Raw genomic sequence first — 22,735 nt, 5'->3', positions numbered from 1 at the left:
GCGGTTCGGCAAAAGAGACCGATAGAATAAGTACTGGGTTTACAAAAGAATAAGTTCCGGGGTCGAGTTGCTCAATTAAAGGCGGTGCTCCAGCATGGCCGTAGTCAAATGACTGAAACAAGTAAAAGAGTAAAAAGAGTAAAAGTGTTTTGATATGATAAAACCACTTACCGTAAGAACTTATGAAGACTATCTCTACTACAATGAGACCACACATAATGCTCTGTATGTTTGGTAATCTGTGGTTTCATTATAGTTTCTTCAGATGGATTACACCCGTTTACCAAAGGATGGTCATGTTCCAAACCAAAACTGAAATAGAAAATACAAATGGATACCGTAAATCCTCGAGTATAATCCGCATCCCCCCCCCAACAAATTTAAAGATCAACATCCCTAGTGCGTACTATATACGAGGTTAAATATGAAAATTATTTTCTAAGCAATGTCCGGGACTCTATTTGCTGTCCAGCAATGTTTATTCAGACGCATTTTGTGATGTCGGGCGCGAAAATACCTTAAGCTAAGCCTGAAAGAAATGAAGTCATAAAAGAATCATTCATAACTTGCAATAAGCAACAATTATTACATATTATTACTGTTATTTCTTTATTTTCTGCAAACAAAATGCACAAAAAAGCTATACGTTTGCATTATGTTATATATACAATAATAATAAAGGACGTTACCGTATACATTTTTACAAGCCAAGGACATTTTATAGACCTCTTTGACTCAAGTTAGAGAAGGGGTGCGTACTATACACAATGTTTAGGTTTTTCAGAGGTACAGTCCACTAAATATCCCCCGCGCATTATACTCAAGAGCGGACTATACTCGAAGATTTACGGTATACATACATACATTCGGTGATATTATAGGTCAGTCCCATGTTTGGACGTATGTAATACCGTAAATACAAAAGCAACATACTATATTACGCGAAAGTAAAGCTATAGAATGTAGGTAACATTACATAAGAACATGTCTACATAAATATTTACACAGTAGCAAACATTTATTCATAAACATACATACGTATATATGCACACACAAATGCACAAACATCTAAACATGCAAAAATACTTTATTTCTTCCTTCTTTCTGACTTTCTGTCTCTCTTTCTCTCGTCTTCAGTCCTACGGGACATTTTCATTTTCTTTTGCATTACCCCATATCTGTCCGTCTTGCGGCCGCACAACTTTTTTAGTTGTATATTTTATTTTGTCGTGTTTGTTTTCGTCATTGCCCTGTATGTTCGTTAGCTATTCCCAGTGGTTTTTTTTTGCCACCCACACCACCAAAGTGACCAATATCAACGTCAAAGGCGAGAAATTGTAACCATCTTTTGGACGTTGACTGATGAGAAATAAGTTGTTACGGATTTTCTGTTTGTTATGTTTTTGTAAAATTTTTGAAATATGTGTGTGGTATATATATATATATATATATATATATATATATGTGTGTGTGTGTGTGTGTGTGTGTGTGTGTGTGTGTGTGTGTGTGTGTGTTTGAGTGTGTGTGTGTACAAGGTGCATCAGCAATTTGAGAACAAAACTTGTAAGATCTATAAGTAGCCCAAACTTTAACTAAATATATTCCCTTTATTCAGCCTCAACATGGCAGCTTCCAATCTGATTCAGACAATAAAAAGATATGCTGTTATCGTCGTCTCCTCAGCTGCCAGCCACAATAATTCTGATATCTCAACCTTCTTAGATGTTGCCAAGCCCTTCGTGTTTAAGATCGGAAACGAACCTCTGGTCTTTGGCAGCAATGTGTCTTCCGTGGCATTCTCAATAACAAGACATTGTCGGAAAAGTCGAGTTTGCCCAGCAAGTCCAGGAGATCATCAACGAAAACCTCGGCAAGTCAGTGAATGTCATTGCCAATCAACTCCAAGTGCCGGAGTCAACGATTAGACGTGTGGTGCTCGAGGACATCAGTTACAAATCTCATGTTTTGAGAAGAGGGCATTTCGTGTCTGATAAGACCGGTCGAAGCGCTTGCTGAACAAACACAAATATCCCGAAAGGGTCCGAATTGCTCTGCTTCTCAGATAAGAACTTCGTCCAAGATCAAAATGTGGACAGGAAGAATGATAGACGACTCTGCGTCAGCCCCACTGAAATCCTGATATGCGCATCAAGTGTCCACCTTCTGGTGATAGTCTTGGTGGTTTTGCGAGGAGTGAAGGCCATGTTGTGCCTACTCGCTTTCTCTGCGCAAAGTCTTAAGGTCAATATGGCAGCCTGCAAGGAAACGATAGAGACAGTTGTGAAGTCCTGGATCGAGAAAGTTGCTCGGGGGAGGTCATACGTGTTCCAGTAAGACTCTTCTCCCTCTCATATAACCTGCGTGACCCAGGAATGAATGGTCGAAGATTTTCAGGATAATTCTACTCTTAATATTTTGCCTCCTAGCTCTCCAGATTTGACCTACTGTCTAGACTACTACGTCTGGCGCGTCCCTTTGTGGTTTATCATGTAATGTTGATAGCCTAGTGTTTGTATATGTTTGTAAGCTGCCCCAGAATCAATGTAGATAACTGAACCAGGTTTGATGTATTTTTGAATTAGTGGAAGCAGTGCCGCTTTGTCACGCTTCTAACCAGTCAGAGGAACAACAAAACGACGTTTGCTAATCCGCTCAATTCCAGCAAACAACCAAACATAAACATTTTAATTACAATATACAATCTGTAAACGGAATTAACTGATTATATATATATACGGTCAATTAAGACGATTGCAACGACGAAAAACAGGGTCGGGAAGGGGAATTTCTGAGGTGCCGCCCCACTCCGTTTTCCGCGGAAGAATGCACTTCCGACAGCTTACGAAGTCAACTAAGACGATTGCACACTCACACTCACACACACACACACACACACACACACACACGCACACACACACACATACAAAATAAATTATCGCGGGGAACAATTATTTACTACCGAGTCTGGTGTGAATTTATAAATTTACCTACAAAAATACCCTGTTGATGTTGAAATTCCAATGAAGGAGCCTTGAATCTAGGTTAGAAACCGGCTCTTTCTCTATTGGCCCAAAATCTTGAAATAAAACTGAATAATGACATACATACACGCATGCATACAAACTGACAAACAGACAATATAATTAATTCTGGGCGAAATGCGTAGCCGTATTTCGTCTACCGCTACGTCCCGGGTTCAAATTCCGCCGAGGTCGACTTAGCCTTTCATCCTCTCGGGGTCGATAAATTAAGTACCAGTTGCGCATTGGGGTCGATGCAATCGACTTAATCCGTTTGTCTGTCCTTGTTTGTCCCCTCTGTGTTCAGCCCCTTGTGGGTAGTAAAGAAATATATCTGTCAGCTATCCGTTCACACACCACAAGGAAAGTTAATACAGAAATAACATTTAGTGGCGGGAGAGAACCGTAAACCTTTAAGTTGAACTAGACATTATTTCCTTAATATAGTGTTTCTAACTTACAGTAATATATTTCCTCACTGGAACTAATGTCGTGGCTCTGAATTATTTATAATTAGAGTTATAGGTTGATCCTTTAATTGATTTATACTTTGACTAATACCAGTTAAGATGCATTTTGTTCAGTGCATTTGACTCTTAATGTCATATATAATGCCTTTATTGCCATAGTATATGCTCCTAAGAATATAATCTCTGATTCAGCACTTTACTTGCTAATTCATTGCTTTAATGTATGTATGTATGTATGTATGTATGTATGTGAAACAACACACATAACAGGTCGAAATATATACATAAAATACGCATTCACCAATACACACACACACATATATATGAACAGACACATAACAAGTAAAAATATATGCATTCACTAATATATATATAGTTCATAGATGAGATTCAAATGTTCTCTGTATAGAATACACTTAGTAGTGCTCAAGAAGATTTAAATTGAGTGGGTATCGAAATAAATGTAGGGTAGATCAATATATTACCGTGATCACATCGCTGGCCACAATGCGCTTCGCATTGTTTTAGCCTTCAAATGACGCCACCTCGCTGGCTAAGCGAGCAGGCCAACAGAAGAAAGAGTGAGAGAAAGTTGTGGCGAAAGAGTACAGAAGGGATCGCCACCACCCCCTGCCGGAGCCTCGTAGAGCTTTAGGTGTTGTCGCTCAATAAACACTCACAACGCCCGGTCGAAACCGCGATCCTACGACCGCGAGTCCGCTGCCCTAACCACTGGGCAATTGCGCCTCCACAGATCAATATATAAAATATATTAAATACATGAAATGCAAAAAATGTATTTATGTTTGCATATAAAACGGACTTACACAGAATAGAAATGATATAGAACATCAAAGGGGATGAGAATCAATATTACAAATCCAACAGCTGCTTCCGAGGACTCGGTGGTCCATAATGTTTGTAGATTGATTCTATCATAGGATGAGACGAGCCTCTGTCTTCAGGGAAGAGATCTTACATTTCAGGAGTTAAAGTAAAGATGTTCAAAGATGGAAACGCTCTATATCATTTCTATTGTGTGTAAGTCGGACGCTTTTTTTTATATATATGTATACATATACACATTTTTTTGTATTTCATGTATTTAATATACTTTATATATTGATCTGTCTAACTTGCTTATCTCTGCATTTATTTCTCTCTCTCTCTCTCTCTCTCTCTCTATTAGCAAACGCATAACGGGTAAAAATATATACACGAAATACGCATTCACGAATAAACAGACATACACGAGTGCAAAAAGAAGACAACACAGGGGGAAGAAAGTTTTAACAATAGGAAGGGAAAAAGTATCGACATTTTTGACGCTAGTTCTTCGTAGGAAGATAGAACTGAAAAAGGAAAAGAATGAGAAAAGGTGGTTGGAAAATAGCAAAGGGGGTTAGTAGTTACGTGAGAAAGTGGTTTTATGAATGTAATTAGGAAGGGAGGAGGAGGTGGTGGTGTGTGCATGTGTAAAAAGGTATCCATACTATACATATAATATATATATATATATATATATATATATATCGCTATGTTGATTCGCTAGCCTCTGCACGCATTTTTTTCTCTCCTTGTTTCTTTCCGTGTTTCTTTTCTGTTGAAGAGCGTAGGCTCGAAACGTAAAAGACTTGTTTTATTTATATTCCTGAGCGCCATACTAATACAATTGTTTGTTTGTATTCCACCTGCCTTCATCTTTTGTTTATTTTCATAAAGCTTCCCGTTATATATATACATACACATAGGGTGCAGTGAATGTATTGTCTAAATTACGCAAAAATGAAAATAATACTGACATCTCATTTTAACAGATGTATCGACCAAAATTACATAAAAGTATCTTGGAATATTAAAGAGTAAATTTATTCAATAAAATCGACATTGCCTTCAACCACGACCTCCAAACGACTTCGGAATCTCCTGCAACTCTTCTGGACGGTCTGCTTGTTTAAGTGGGTGAATGCTGCCTTAATCCTTGCCTTCAGTTCATTTTTGGTGTTATAAGGAGTTTTGTTATTCTCTCGCTCAACTGCGTTCCATACATTATAATCAATGGGGTTGCAGTCTGGAAAGTTAGGTGGCCAGATGTTAAGGGTGATGTGGTCGCAGAAATTGTCTGACAGCCATGACTGGGTTCTCCTGCTTGTGTGGAATGGAGTCCTGTTGCCAGATATAGGGTCTTCCAGCAGCCACCCTCTTGACCCATGGCAGCACTATCTCCTCCAGGCACTTGATGTAGGCTTCCATGTTGAATATGAGGCTGTGTGGGAAGATGAATGGAGGAATAACGTCACCATCACTAGTGATCACTCCAAACACTATGATGTTGACTAGATGCTTGATTTTTATCACTCACGGTACATGATCGTATTGGAGTTTCCGGCGCTTCGTATTGGAGCTTCCTGCGCGGATGCCAAGCAGCACGACATGTCGCTTCTAAATTTCTGGTAGGAGTGAATTGCGTCATGGTGCCGCTTTTCTCACAAACGGTGCCCAACTGACTCTGCTATACTGTATAGTCGACAAATCAAAAACAAACAATGCGCATGCGTGAAATTAAAGATATAACATGGTGACAATTTACCCATCGCACCCTGTATATTAGTGGACTGGACTAACAGAATGTTAAGAATTTTATTCCTATACTTCGCTCACCCCGCCCACCACAAAAATAAAGAAAGAGAAAAGAAAGAAAAAGTCACGCAGCCAGAACCAGGATACAAACCATGCAATATTTATCAGAAGTCTTGCACACCATAAATTCCGCTAGCTGCTATTATGACCTGACTGCAAATAGATATATGAACAAACCGTTTGTTCTAATCACACTACTTACCTATGTCCGATTTCATGCGCTGCTATTAAAGCTGAATGTAATCCTCTAAGTCTGACCAATGAACAGCTTGAACGTTCCATACACATGTCTCCAATACGACCATAACCTATCAGAGAGAACACAAGGAATACTAAGAATTGCAGTGTAAAAGCGTCAATGTTATATGCATATACTTCAGAAATATGCATATTCAAAACAAAAATAAACAAATGTATAATTACTTTCACAAAGGCTTAGTGTGCAAAAACAAAAATATTTTTGTGGGTTGGAGATATCACATCTTAAACAATGAAAAGTAGGATGAAACGTAAATGAGTTCCTAGCCCAAAACGAAAACAAACAAACAATGTCTTTTAAATATTAAGAAGCTGTTGAAAGCAGGTTATTTACTTTAGTTTTATGGCCTTTATTTATCTTTTTAGTCAAGAGGAAAGACAGAACCCAACACTCTTCTCAGAGCTTCCGAGACTTGTTGGAAGGAGAGAAGGAAAGAGGGAGAAATGTATACTCAAAATGCAGACCTGGCCCGAGTTCTTGTAACAGGCTGTACTCCGCTAACGGTACCCAAGGTACTAGGTTTTCGTATTAAATCGAGCGACGGATTAAGTTTACCAAATTAAGCAAATGAAATTTAAATTTCGCCGGTTACTTCGACATTCTGCGAAAGATAACATTCGAAGAAGATGTAGTTCTTATTTACACCAATTAGACTGAGCTGCGGGTATAGAAACAAAGTCTGCTTTAGAAGCATTCAACGAAGAATCCGCAATAGATGTGCATAGATGTAAAGTTAAGGTCTTTGTTGTGTAAAGGCGTGTGGCCTAGTAGTTAGGATGTTGCACTCACAATCGTAAAATAGTGGTTTTGACTCCCAGACCGGACATTGCGTAGTGTTCTTGAGCAAAACAATTCATTTCACGTTGTTCCAGCCCACTCAGCTGTAAATGTGTAACTCTGCGACAGACTGGTATCCCTTTCAGGGGCAATGTTGTGATCCCGGTCACTTATACGCTATGGAAACCAATTAATACGCTTTATTAATCCTAAGTTTCGAGATATAATGTTCATGTCCAAAGGTCTTTGAGCTGGAAGCCTAATAGCATATTTTTCTTCTCCAAGGTATTGTAATTGGGACTTCGCTAAATACTATTATGATAAAAAAAATCAACATGTCACACCTTCATTCCTACAGTAAAATACACGACTTCCGCAGTGATCTCACTGCTTAGACGAACCCCTATAGATGTCCAAATCAACAAGCACGGAGCATTCAGTTCACTTAAGTAGCTATTACGAAGCGGAATGAAAAAAAAAGCATCTGTGGGACGATGCATACCCTGCACGCAGATAAATTTATTTTCGCGAAAACGTTAAAATACAAGTTGGCAAGGAAATTTGAATGTTATTTTAGGGGATTTGGAATTAAAATTAAGACAAAATAACATAAGATAAAGATTCTTCTCCAATTTTTCACTAAAGAATATGCTTGTTCAAAAAAAAAAAAGAAAAGAAATCTTTTTGTTTCAATAGTTTTACAGTGAAATGCTAAAATACGAGTTGACAAAGAAAATCAAAGGTTGTTTTCGAAAGTTCAACATACAATTTGCATATGAGTAAAATTTACATATGACTAAATAAATGATTACTCAAATAATAATCATGATTATGAAAAAGGAAGTGAATAAAAGGAAATACTTATAGAAAATATTGCATAGAATTTGAGAAGTGTTTTGAACGTTTTTCAATGATGGCAGGTGAATCAAACGTTGTGTAGTGCATTGTAGGATATAAATAATATGACCACTTCCTTATCGGGAAATTTGTAAGTTCGATTTAAAAGAAAAAGGTTTCTTTTTAAGTACTACCATTATAAGTATTTATACTCCGGTGAAATTAAGAAATCAACTCGTAAATAAACGAAACCCTCAAATCTATCATTGTACACACACACACACACACACACACACACACACACACACACACAGTCGCATATCTATGTGCGTATTTATGTATGCTTGAAGATAATCAAATCAAATTTTCGTCATTTCGAGCCACTCACCCAATGAGTATTTCTGCCAAATTTGGTGAAGATCCGTTCAACCGATTTCCAGTGATTTTGCAAACACACAGACAAACAAAGACGAGTGATTACAATACCCTGCTTTCGCTTACGCGCGCCGAGTAATAATTCACCGTAAGCAGCGTAACATGGTAAAATCGACGAGGTTTTTTTGTTCGTCAGTAACGAGAATGCCTTTTTCTTTTGGTCACGGGATGCACATCGCTACTAGAACCCAGGGGTTAATTTTTGATCTTAAATTTGCATTGGCGTATCAATAAAAGCGACTCTAGATTTGCGTGTTTCATATCATTGTATACACTGATTGAATTTGTTTTTAGGCTTTAACTATAGCTGTACATTGCAGAGTGAAAACAGTGTTTTAATGCCAGAATGTGAACAAAGACACAACTAAAAAGTGTTTAATTTACCTCTATAGTTTTAACTCGTAGTTGCTTTTAGTCGAATATTTGAGGTTAATAATTTATGTTATGAGATCAACTGTTGGTATTCGAAACAACACTTTTTCGTGAGATAGCAAATAGATATTCAGTCAACATAGCTTGTTATTCTTCTTCATTTCTCATTCTCTCCCTCGGACTATTTTTAGTGTACTAGCAACACTGAGATAGTACTTACGTACATTTCGAACTGAAGTATGAAGTATCTCCTCATGCCGACTCCTGACCAAATTTAACGACAAAAACTAAACAAGAAAGACGACGATGTTAGCTGCACCTACCGACTGAATTGCAATGGGTACCAGGGCACATTTTTTGTCCAGTTAGCAGCACAGCATGGTCGAACTGTTGTCTCCTGTATCTTTGATCATATATCCACCTACAAAAGTTATTGAGTGTATATCCAGGGCCTTTTCTGTAAATAATTTCCGGCTAGAATATGTAGAGATAATGTTTAAGAATTTAAAACATCAAAATATGAAACATGGCAAAATTTTCCTAAATTCTTATTCGAAATAGAATAGTCTGTCAGTACTGAAAATCGTCCACCTTTTACTAGCGTCACTTTACTACTTCCTAACTAAAAAGGAATATGGAATGAAACTGTTTTGGCGAGCGTTAAACTTTCTCTGTTAAGAAAAAAATTTTTTAAATTCATGATTGCATTCATAACCGTCTCACAGTAGGTAGGATAGATTTTAAGTCTTAATTGACTAAGTATCGCTAACTGATATTCGCTAACCATTATTAAAATTAGTCGTGCATGTCCAGTGAGCTTATCATTTTTGGATAAAAAAGTAACATTGAAAAGAAGAAAAGGAAGCATAGAAAAACAAACAAACAGATAAACGCTATAGAAAATGAATAGAAAATTACAAGAATGGGGCAGACGAACAGTATAGGAAAAAAAAAGCGGGATATAAGGAAGAAAAAAGGTAAACACTAAGTGGTAGTAATTTGAGAATCTCATCGTGAGCGAACCACTTGAAAAGTTTTTCTGTTAGGAAAACTAACATGAAGCCAATGGGTTTTAACCGATAAAGCGCTGGGATTTGCACTTACATAGCATGGATTGCTGAGTACATTCTATGAAAATGAGACTACCATGTACATATAAAAACAAAAAAATAGTTAAAATATCTTCTTAGTATATAATGGTAGCAAGTTTTACATCATCTGAAAGCCATTAATTGAACTATTAGTCATCTTGCATTTTACGGGGTATCGGAGCGTTTGAGTGATATTAGACCCCAACAAACGCCCATAAATTAAATACATCGATCTGGGCCACGATCGTGGCCTGTCGACCTGTGACTGACAGCTACGATCGTTGCCCGTCGCGCTTTATGTGTTAATGGCGCAAGAATTCTATAACCTATTTATAAGAAGGTATGATTGAGAAAGACATTATTACAGAAAAAGAAAATTATGAGAAAAGTATTAATGTGTCAAGAGTTAATCTGAAACTTTCTGATACCATTCAACCATCCAATAGCATTTGGGTGGATGGTGTCTTCTGTGTGACAGGAATATCGGGAGGATTCTCTGCAATAGTCAAACTTTACGCATTACTTCCGAACAACAAGGCTTTTTTAACATCTCTCAGACCCTCTCCACTCTATTGGCATGATCCAGTGACAAGCCAGAACAAGATATCCGGTTCCAATATAGATCGCAGGCTCAGGAATGTGAGTCACTCTCAAAAAGATCCTCCCAAAATTACATGCCATTCTCTGTATACCTGGTATATCAGAATAACATTTTCCTAAAGAAACGCTTTAAGAAAAACTGAGGGCTTCCTCCCTTTCAGTGGTCTTCAAGCACACTGGAACACCAACCCGGAATTTCTGAGGGCCTGTGCTAGATAGTCGTTGAACTTACATTAGGGTCATCCGTCCTTTTTATAGGTTTGTTTTTAGCCCTGTTGGGTTTCTAGTAACCCTCCTCACTAGGCAAACCTAGTGTGGATGCTGGTTTAGTCGCCGACGACCCGACCATGTAACAAGTTGTTACTGGATTCCATGTTACCAGTCGCATAGAACTATAATTTTTCTCGTCTGCAAAATCTGGGCTAGCTGACCTGCTTAGCGATGAAATGTGGGACAATAAACGTTTTTGAATGCACTTGATAAAATTGTGCAGGAAACGAATGAACATAAAGATTTAAATTTGTCAGTACAAGTAAGACACTTGTACTGACGAAATTAACTCTTTTAAAAGAAAAAAAACAAAACTAACATTGAGGAGAGACATCATCAACATCATGTAATAATAATAATAATAATAATAAATGATAATGAAAGAGAACGAAATGAAATGTTTGAGCTGACAAATTTTGAGAAGCGGACAGAAATCAGCCAAGTTAACGGAAATAAGAAATGACAGAGAACTGAGACTGCAACACTCAACAAGAGACATAACGTCGTTCTCGTTGTCTCTCTAGTAAAAATACTTAATCATGAAAACACTTAAAGCAATCTTCCTTTCTCAACCGCATATCATTGTGAAGCTGGTTTCTGTCTGCTATGAACATGATTAAGAACAAGTACAGGTCGCAGCTTCAAACACTAGAAGAGAACTTTAGGAAATGCATGTCAACTATCCGATGTTGGACAGGAGATATTATGAGTCACGATTTTCCCAAGACTTTTCGTTTATACATATATTTTAAATAAATTTTCTCTCTTGCTTTGACATGTGGCTGTATATTGTATTCTATTTACAATACGTAATATGAAATAAATGATGTTTCTATAGAGTAGAAAATGTTAATGACACAACAAATTTTAGTCAGTTGTTGTTTTCATTCCAGAAATGGAAATGAAATCAGTATTTATCTGCACAAGTATTGCTATGAATTGCATTGCTAACGTCTCATCTCTGCAGTTTATGTGTATTGGTAAATGCAAAGAAAATTTATACAGACACAATTTGCGCCTGTATAAATAATTCTTGCTAATTGTTTTTATATATAATAAAATCTTAGCGATTGTAAAATACGATGCGATGTGGATTGAAAAAAGTTAAAAATTAGGTAGTTCACATAATTATTATTAGTTTGGTTTCTAATTTAAGCACAAGGCCAGCAATTTTTAGGGGAGCGCGGTGGTCCATACCTTCCACCTCAATACCTGTACTGTAGTGTTTCAACTTCGAAAAGTTAAAAGGTAAAGTCCAACCTCGGTGGGTAAATACGAATAATTCAATGATTTGTTACAATTCATAACAACTTGGAAAAACATTGGCCACAATATGTCCAATTTTAAAATATTAGTAGGTCGAGGAAGGGTAGAAACGGCGGAATGAAATATACTTTCAATCATACGTTCGACGTCGCGAGTTCAAATTGCACGGGTTCATTTTAACACTGCCATTAATTGTAATTATATATAAAATTCGTTTAATATGATCTTTGTGTCAGGTTTATATTTTTAAATATTCTAATAATGGAAAATTCGGGATCTTTTCGGTTTGAACGGCAGTTTTTAACATAATTTCTAGGTAACTAAAAAATTTTGAACTTCGTATACTGGTAGAATGTGTTTATAAAACATCTTTTTCTCTTGGCTTTATTTAGAAAATTCTATAGTTTGTAAGATATTTGTTGTTTTTTTCTTCAACTTCTGAGATTTCAACCAATCACTGATGTGTATTGAGGTAAAAAGCATTCTGTGCTCTATGAATATGTCCCTCGTTTAAGAAACAGATTGGGTTTATTTACATTTGTGAAGAAAAAAAGATATCCATCCCCCCACCCCTAACCCTAACTAACACTAACCCTAAAACAGATTGAAATGCAATAGATCGATACTAGGGTCATGATTATGGGTGACAATTTCATATAATACCGCTAGAAAAAACTACCGTTCAAACCGAAAAGATCCGAGATTCGAATTGAGAAAAGAATTATTTGATTGATACGATTTTTACGTAATGAAATTTTCTGAAGAGATGAAATTTCTTTTGACGATGTACAATGATACCGGTTGCTCATTTTTCAAATAGCTTGTTTTTATTTTAATGGAAAATTGTGCTCATCTAATGAGATAAATAGACATACAAGACCTTTTGTTTTAGAAGGTGAGAAATAGAGTATAAAAATAGATGTTGATAACTACTACAAGAGCGGAAGTTATTAGCAGCTTAAGTGAAGTAAATGTTTATACAATAAAGATTAATTGCCCTATGAATATAAATTTTGATTGGTCTAACTATTGAAAAAAAATCTTTCAGTAATTCATTGAAGATTCAATAGATTTAATATAGCAAGGCTATAAGAAGGATTGTACTCGCATTTCTTATTTTTCTTATCTAATATCCAAAGTGATAAAAAGTGATAAAAAGACATCTTACCTCATTTCTTCTCATAAATAAAATATCAGTAACAGCGATATGAACTTGAATTCCGAGACTCTTTTGTGCATAATACATGCCAACCTGGAAAATGTTCAAGATATAAGACAAATAAAACGGTACTAGTCAAGCAAGATAACAAAATTGACAGATTTACAGTCTTAATACTTCTTATAGCAGTGAATTGTTTCCGCTCTACAGCACTTATTTATATATAGCTATTTGAATATATGTAGCTATTTGAACACAAAAATGCAATGAGGAGAGTAGGGCGCGAATTGCTGATCCCTTGGTTAGTTGTCAGGCGCTCTTACGTCTGGCCAAACTATTCGCGTTCTATTTACCTTGATCAAAGTTCACACATTCTCAAGAGAGAATGAGGCATTCATCCATTTCCACAGAGTACCGATATAATAAATAGCAGAAACGTTAGCGCGCCATGCGAAATGCTTAGCGGTATTTCGTCTGTCGCAACGTTCTGAGTTCAAATTCCGCCGAGGTCGACTTTGCCTTTCATCCTTTCGGGGTCGATAAATTAAGTACCAGTTACGCACTGGGGTCGATGTAATCGGCTTAATACCTATGTCTGTCCTTGTTTGTCCCCTCTATGTTTAGCCCCTTGTGGGTAATAAAGAAATAGGTTTCCCCAGAGTATCCCTTCGTATACAGAAATACCTTGATGCTTGTATTTACTAAAGTGGCTTCCACTTATCATATATAAGCATATTACATAGGCATGAACGAGTAAGTTATACAAAATACCCTGTCATTGCGGTGGTGAGATGCTCATAGTCTACGGTACGTATTTAATGAACCTATGGGAAATGTTTTGATGTAGAGTGATTCTTAATCTGGGCGGTAACGCCCCCTAAAACCGCTGTGGGCTTACAAGATGGGATGGCAGAAAATATTGAAGAGGCGTTATGGAGTGCACTGAATGTGTAATGACTTGTGAGTTTATTTAGAAATAAAATATTTGAATGAAGTACGACATTTATACTTTAAACACATTAAAAGAAAATCTTTGTTGGGAACAAAATACGAGTGATATAACATATTATTAATAAGCAGAGGCATGAATAATGATACGTCAAGGTCAAATGTAAATTCATTATTTAAAGCCTTAAAACGGCGAACAGGCAGAATCGTTACCACGCCGGGTAAAACGCCTACCGTCTCTACGTTCTGAGTTCAAATTCTGCCGAAGTCGACTTTGCTTTTCATCCTTTTGGGGGTCAATAAATTAAGTACCAGTGAAACACTGAGGTAAACGTATTCCACTAGTCCCCTTCCCCTAGATTTCAGGCTTTGTCCCTTTAGTAGAAAGGATTATGTAAAGCTGGCATAATCGTGAGCAGGTTTTTCGTTCTGAGTTCAAATTCCGCCAAAGTCGACATTGCCTTTCATCCTTTCGGGGGTGGGGTGGGGGGTGGGGGTGTCAATAAAATATCAAATGGCCACTTGGGTTTATCTAACCGACTTACTCTCTCCCCTAAAATTGCTGGCTTTGGTCCTAATTTGAAATGATTATAGAAAATCTCACCATCTGTAATTTTCCCAAAAAAAAAAAAAAAAAATTAACATAGGTGTACTAATCCATATAAATATTATAAAATAGGTACGCGGGTAGTAAATCACAGTACTAAAATAGCGTCGATTTGATTACAATAACCAGCTGTTTATTACTTGCATTTTTTCTTGAAGGGATTCCTGCAAAAAGTCATTCGGTGAACAGGAGTACTGAACTACAGAAGACTGAAAACCAGAGGCAGAGGATATTTCATTGACTCAAAACATAATTCGTCTGATTGAGCTGTTTTATGATCAAAGATATTTCACCTATAAATATCCCACGTTTTTTGGAGCATATCTAGGAATACAATATCCCTTATATCTTTTTACTCCCCTTAACAAAAATGATCTGGCTGTTATAACAAGCTGGTCGAATGACCAAGTAGAAGCTCTTTTATTGGCTCCTTTGTTGATTGTTGTTGCTGTATAACTCCAGATTAGTCCTCATTAAGCAGATCTTTGATTAAATGCGTTCAAACCATGACCATCCCGTCTTTTCCCTATGTTCAATGAATCCAAGGTTATATTATCCAAAACGTTCTTTACTAATACGATTGTGTGTGATTTTTGAGAAGATTTAGGTCCTATTTCTTGTAGCTCCACATAGGTATTCTGTGAGCTCACTGTTGTCGGATTTGATGGACAATAGGTGTAGTGGTAGAGAGAGAAAGAGTAGAGATGGTGGTCTCAGAAGAAGCCTTATACTTACCATATTAAAGAGATTCAAAACAAATGTTGTAGGGTTGATGTGTTGTATTTTCACTAAAGCTTCTTTATCAACGACCACAAACAACTCAACAGTGTAGCGTCTGTTAGGGTTATAGTAGATGCGACCACTGGAACGCCTCGTGCGCCTTTTATGATGCTGATGTTTATGATGGAAATCTAAAATATAAACAAAAACAAAAAAAAAGAAAGCATTCTGTTTAATAACTACAGCGAGGTTGGTCATGGTGGTGGACACCTAATACATTTATTTCTGTATTTGATGGCATATAAGACTCACATTATTACTGTATTTGATGGAATATAAGACCCACATTTGTTTCTTTAAAAAAATGTCTTATTAAAAAAAATTACCCCGGGTCTTATATGTGAAGTTGCTTTATGTTAGGTTGTCCCAAAAGTTCGTAAACACTTGCGAAAATTGAATTTTTACTCGCCAAGTACTAACAAAAACAACAAAAATTATTCCTCAAAATAAATATCATTATTTTCCAAGAATTTCTACGAACTTTTGGGACAACCTTATATATATAAATGCATCTAATATGGCTGCGCGTCTTTTATGCCATCAAATATATCATTTTGTTTTTATATGTAACGGAAGTATCGTGGGAGTTTTAATGAATCGCTGGCTTGTATGTAACACTTCGTGTATGTGTGTGTGTGCACAGAGAAGTTGAAACAGATTAACACATGCATGTAAAATATATTTGCAGATATGCATATGCACATGTATGTACACGCGCGTTTATGTAAATTCATATATATCTGTTTCTTTATTACCCACAAGGGGCTAAACATAGAGAGGACAAACAAACGGACTAAGTCGATTAAATCGACCCCAGTGCGTAACTGGTACTTAATTTATCGACCCCGAAAGGATGAAAGGCAAAGTCGACCTCGGCGGAATTTGAACTCAGAACGTAACGACAGACGAAATACGGCTACGCATTTCGCCCGGCGTGCTAACGTTTCTGCCACCTCGCCGCCTTACTATATTCATATATATCGTTATACACTTATCCATCAATATGCATGTATTCTTATTCATTGTTACCTGTATTAAACACGCACGCGCGTGCGTATATGTATGTATGCATACATGTATATAATGTGGCAGGTCATTCTTAGTGCTATTTGTAACATGAAACCCGGTACAACATGTCGCATGATCGGGCTGTCGGCGACTGAACCGGAAACCCTATCAAGCTAAAATAAGAAAGAAGTCCCTTATATATATGACCCGGCAACGCCGGGTCATAGTGCTAGTGCATGCGTATACAGCTGCGTGCGTGCGCACATACACGCGAGTACTGTCCAAATCTCCGACCAATCATATACAGCTAGCTGGCATTCAATTGGCGTATCAAGTTTCGGGCATCTTGATTGGGTTTTGGATAGAAAATTCACAAAAAAGTAATTTCTATTGATTTTTTAATGGCTTTGCGGGGTGACTGGGGAAATGTAAAGATGTGCACGACCACCCTTGGAGAGTTTTGAATGACCATAGAAAGTGCGAGCCCTCTAACTGAAAAATTGTGGATTTGTATAAAGGATACACACAGACAGACAGACAGACATTTTGCCGTTGATATATATATAGATATTTATGAAGGGAGAGAGAGAGGGAGAGAGAGAGTTATATTTAATTATTTACGCTTGTGCGTGCGTGCATAAGCGCTCCAGAATCTTACCATTCGTCAGGTCATGATAAACATCACGAAGAGATGACATCCGGTATAATATGAGCGGAACTCTGTTATCCTTCGCACCTTTCGTAAATCCATATTTTGTAGAGCTTGCTTCTTTTGAGTCCGGATATGGCTGTATGATAAAGTCACCCAAGGAAGTTTGGATAATTCCACTCTGCAATCACAATAAGGTAATTACGAATTAATCTTAAATAAAACAAAATATGATAATTAATAACAGTAGCGTGATTAACATTGACAACAGGGGGGGAAGCACTCCGTCGGTTACGTGTAAGTGGCTGAGCACTCCACAGATACGTGCACCCTTAACGTAGTTCTCGGGGATATTCAGCGTGACACAGAGAGTGACAAGGCCGGCCCCTTGAAATACAGGTGAGGGAAAGTTGTGGTGAAAGAGTACAGCAGGGATCACCACCATCCCCTGCCGGAGCCTCGTAGGTGTTTTCGCTCAATAAACACTCACAACGCCCGGTCTTGGAATCGAAACCGCGATCCTATGACCGCGAGTCCGCTGCCCTAACCACTGGGCCATTGCACCTCCACCAACATTGACAACAATTATGTTTATGAATGAATTTTATATAAAAATATATAATTAGGCAATCAGTCAGTCAATGTAAGTAGGGCAGATTATATTTCACTTTCATACACACATATATATATATGAGTGTGTGGCAAGAAGTTTGCTTGCCAGCCATGTGGTCCCGGGTTCAGTCCCACTGTTTGGCACTTTGGACAAGTGCGTCCTACATAGACTCGGATCGACCAAAGTCTCGTGAGTGAACTTGGTTGAAGGAAACTGAAAAAAGACCATCGTATATATATATATGATGTGTGTGTATGTGTGTGTGTGTGTGTGCGGGAGTTTGCGCGCGTGTGTCACTATTTGTTTCCTGCTCCGCTTGACAACCGGGGTCGATTCGTTCGATTGAAGTTCTTCAAGGCAGTACTCCAGCATGGCCGGAGTCTGATGACAAACATGTAAAAGACACACACACATATATGTCCTCTTGGGGTTAAAAAATCGCAGTAGAGTCCGCTCGAACGGACAGCCATGTTAGAGTAGCTACGAATATATATATATATAAGAAGTAACAAGACATTACAACTATTCAGTTTCTTGAAAACGAGCTTGTGAAGCTCTGAAATAGTAGAATATGGATTTAAAATTTTATTTTTCTAAACTAACTGCAGGAAGCAGTTACAAAAATACGAGAAATCTTTTTTAATGTGTACATATAGCTGGAGCGGAGGCGCAATGGCCCAGTGGTTAGGATCGCGGTTTCGATTCCCAGACCGGGCGTTGTGAGTGTTTATTGAGCGAAAACACCTAAAGCTCCACGAGGCTCCGGCAGGGGATGGTGGTGATCCCTGCTGTACTCTTTCACCACAACTTTCTCTCACTCTTACTTCCTGTTTCTGTTGTACCTGTATTTCAAAGGGCCGGCCTTGTCACTCTCTGTGTCACGCTGAATATCCCCGAGAACTACGTTAAGGGTACACGTGTCTGTGGAGTGCTCAGCCACTTACATGTTAATTTCACGAGCAGGCTGTTCCGTTGATCGGATCAACCGGAACCCTCGTCGTCGTAACCGACGGAGTGCTTCCATATAGCTGGAACATTGTCAAGTTTTAACGAAACGTACGCACACACACACACACACACACACACACACTTACACACATATATACCAGTGGTGACTCTGGCACTCAGGCTGTTTGGGCTTAGCCCGAGTATAAATTTAGTAAAGTGAACGTGTATTTGCAAGCTGATTTAATTTCGACCAACACTGACTTCAAGTCTGTAATTGCAGCCAATAACTCGGGCTCCCTTTATTGAGCCTGGTCGCAGTTAATTTACTTTCGTTCAGCGTCTGGCGGTCGTCTTAGAGGTGCCCTGTGTCAAAAAATATCATTCGTAGTAGACGTTATCTCGACATCATTCACACACGCCTAACTTGGGCTCAGAAGTTACAGACCGAGTTGTTATTTATAATCGTAAAAAACGTAATTCAAATTCAATGTTTTCTTGAAACAATAAATTTTTATAGAGATTAGGATTTAAATTCCAATCCATGAAAAGTTTCCGTTCTAAAATATTCTTGAAGGAACGAAAAATTACCCAGAAACTCGGGCTAATACGAACGAGCCTGGTAGGTACAAAAGACTAACTGGCATCTCTTGTCAAGAGTACAGGTGACAGGGAGATCGCTGATGCTTGTTGTGTACTCCGCTGTTGTTATTTGATTGCCGTTATTCTGTGCGTCTGTGTAAAGATCAGATGTGTTATGCAGGGTTGCTTTATTTTTACCCTTAACTTAGAAATGGAGAAAGACATTGTGCTAGATATAAAAATAAGCCACTTGGGGCTAGAAACAAAGCGGAAAAACGTGAAATTCTTCGAGTGTCTTATTCGAAATCCGTGAAGCGCCCGAGTGACACTGATGACGTGGAGTAGCCTCTGATCTAACTATCTATCTATCTATCTATCTATCTATCTATCTATCTATCTATCTATCTATCTATCTATCTATCTAGCTAACTATCTATCTATCTATCTAGCTAACTATCTATCTATCTAGCTAACTATCTATCTATCTATCTATCTAGCTAACTATCTATCTATCTATCTATCTATCTATCTATCTATTCTATCTATCTATCTATCTATCTATCTATCTATCTATCTATCTATCTACACACATACGTGAAGGCGTGTAGCTTAGTGGTTAGGGCATTCGGCTCACGATTGTAAGGTCGTAAGTTCAATTCCCGGCGACGCGCTGTGTCCTTGAGCAAGACACTTTATTTCACGTTGCACCAGTCCACTCAGATGGCAAATAGGAATAGAACCTGTATTTCAAAGGATCAGCCTTGTCACACTCTATGTCACTCTGAATCTCCCTGAGAACTACGTTAGGGGTACACGTGTCTGTGGATTGCTCAGCCACTTGCACGTTAATTTCATGAGCAGGCTGTTCCGTTGATCGTATCAGCTGGGACCCTCGTCGTCGTAACTGATGGAGTGCTCCTTTTTTATACACATACGTACATACATGCACGCATACTAGAAACACACACGAAAGTTAAAGGTTGCCTTGCATTATCACCTGTCAGCCGATGTTCTGGCATAGAGATGACTCAGCTGAAACACTTCGGTTCTTGTTTAAGAGCCTTGTGGATACGAAAGAGCTCAGCTTTTTTGTTTTGACAGGACGGGAGAATTTGGATTCAGAACACACGGAACCCCCCCAAAATATACTGGAAGACATGTCGCCCAACGTTCGTCCTTTGAATTCTGCTAAATAACAGCCATGAAATGGTATTTGCCTTTATTGACCCCATAAAGTTGAAAAGCGAAGTTTAGTTGGGTGGAGTTTGAACTAAGAACGTTAAGAATTACAAGAAACGAGATATTTTATTCATGCTCTAACGACACACAATATAAAAAACACACACATAAGTCACATGCACACACATGCACATATGACAGTGTGCATATGTGTGTGTGTTTATGTAATTAGCATCAGAGAGAATCCTGCATGGCAGCAAAGTCCACGGCTCCGATTCAAATCCTGTTTGTAGCTAGTTAACTTAATCCTTTCTTATGCCCTTGTGAGATTAATATATTGCACAAATCTCATTTCGATGTTAATAGAGTTAATAATCCTATTGATTCGTATCGCTAATCATTGAACATTAAAGCAATTAGATCTCTTTGGCGATCCCTGCTATACTCTTTCGCCACAACTTTCTCTCACTCTTTCTTCTGTTGACCTGCTCGCTTAGCCAGCGCGGTGGCGTCATTTGAAAGCTAAAACATTGTGAAGCGCATTGTGACCAGCGATCTGATAGCCTGGTCGGTCACGAGGATCACTATGATATAAGGTAAGTAGAGTTAGCGGTTGGAATAACTAAGGGACAAGAATATCCGTTCTTATTACCGCTATCATTTACCTATGTTAACCCTGGGCATGGGTATGAAAGCGCACTATGCTCATAAGGTACAGGTAATAACAGAATAAACAAAAAAGTTTATCAGGAATCAAATTTAAATAAGGAGAAAATGGCGAAAACTTTTGATTTACAAAACAAATTGACCAACATCGACGTGCAAAAATAGTGTTCAGTTCTACCATGGCCAAAAAAGAAAATCCTATGTCAGTATATTTCATAATTTAATCTATCACATTGATTAATAGAATAGAGACATCGGTACTTAAGTTACTGTACTGGTCAGTACAAATACTCCCTTAATGCAAAATTATTTTTTAATACAAAACGTTACATGTTATTTTTTGCATTAAAAAAATAATTAGCTAATGCTGGTCAATTTGTTTGTTTTGTTGATCAAAAGTTTTCTCCATTTTCTGCTTATTTCAAATTATATATTTGGCGACTTTTTTTCCTCTGTCTTCCCTTCTCTGGATCTTTCCTTCTCCTATGTTTCCGACGAAGAGCTCCGCTCGAAACGTTAAACCCTCCTTCTTTCCTGAGCGTCCAATAATACTATATTTGTTCCACGTCCTCGCGTTGTTGTGTTTTTTTTTGTGCTTTCTTGTTTGGATTAACTTTATATATATATATATATATATATATATATATATATATATATATATATATATATCGCTTGTTCATTCGTTTAGTGCACAGTACTTGAAAGACCTCCTTGCATTCTCATGTCAACTTGGTTTACTGGTATTGAGATTGATCAATTGCTGAAGGATTTCCCAAACACACACACACACACAGACAAACGTACGTATCTATCTCTCTATAAAACGCACTGTATAACATTGTAAAATTATATAGTGAAGTATTTGACTCATTATGTACATTATTTACATAATTCCTCATTTATTAAATATAGAACTGTATTTGATTCATATTTTGTATAAAAAAGAAAACTGCGGCTATTGTATTGCGCTGCATACAATAATGCATTACTTTTGCTACAGCCATGAAGGCGATTAGTCAACAGTGTACCCAAGTGCAAATAGTTAATAGATACTTTATCATGTGTTTAAATAAACCTGGATTTGGTCGTTGTTGTTGTTATTATTTAAACCTGTTCCTGATTGAGTGGTTCTATGATCAAAAACATTCTGGTTGTGACTATCTCTTTTCTCTATTAAAAACTATGGAGCTCGTTTTTGATGGCGGCGTATGATCTGAGGGTGATTTAGCTACTTTTTCTAGAACGTTAAGCGACTGTGTGGAGGCTTTCTCATTGAATTTTCCTTGTGGTTGAGGTTTTAGTCTTTCAATTGATAAACATAGCTGTGTAAGTTGATTTCAAATTTTCACGCAAGGCCAGCAGTATCAAGGAGAGAGGACGAGGTGGTTACATCGACCCCCAGTGCTAAATTGGTACTTATTTTATCGACCTCGAAAGGAGGAAAGGCAAAGAATTTTAACTTAGAACATAAAGAGGGATTAAATGCCACTAAGCATTTTGCTCGACGTATTAACAATCTGCCAGCTCGCTGCCCTCATATTTATGTATATTAACAACTGAAC

At 37.6% G+C, this 22,735-nt stretch overlaps 1 protein-coding gene across 1 annotated transcript in view; it reads right to left on the bottom strand.

Moving 5' to 3' along the window:
- Positions 1-22,735, bottom strand: part of LOC115224103 (A disintegrin and metalloproteinase with thrombospondin motifs 16-like) — a 123,186-nt gene that overhangs the window by 52,104 nt on the left and 48,347 nt on the right. The window contains exons 4-9 of the mRNA XM_036515185.1: positions 17,198-17,369; positions 15,487-15,662; positions 13,206-13,289; positions 9,134-9,284; positions 6,333-6,438; positions 172-312 (exon numbers count right to left, since the gene is read on the bottom strand). Of these exons, the coding sequence (XP_036371078.1) occupies positions 172-312; positions 6,333-6,438; positions 9,134-9,284; positions 13,206-13,289; positions 15,487-15,662; positions 17,198-17,369 (830 nt within the window). The remainder of the gene's footprint in view (positions 1-171; positions 313-6,332; positions 6,439-9,133; positions 9,285-13,205; positions 13,290-15,486; positions 15,663-17,197; positions 17,370-22,735) is intronic.

This window comes from Octopus sinensis, linkage group LG1 (genome assembly GCF_006345805.1).
Source record: "Octopus sinensis linkage group LG1, ASM634580v1, whole genome shotgun sequence".
Classification (NCBI taxonomy): Eukaryota; Metazoa; Mollusca; class Cephalopoda; order Octopoda; family Octopodidae; genus Octopus; species Octopus sinensis.
Note: the sequence above shows the minus strand (reverse complement) of the source record. Positions and strands in the feature narration are given on the sequence as shown.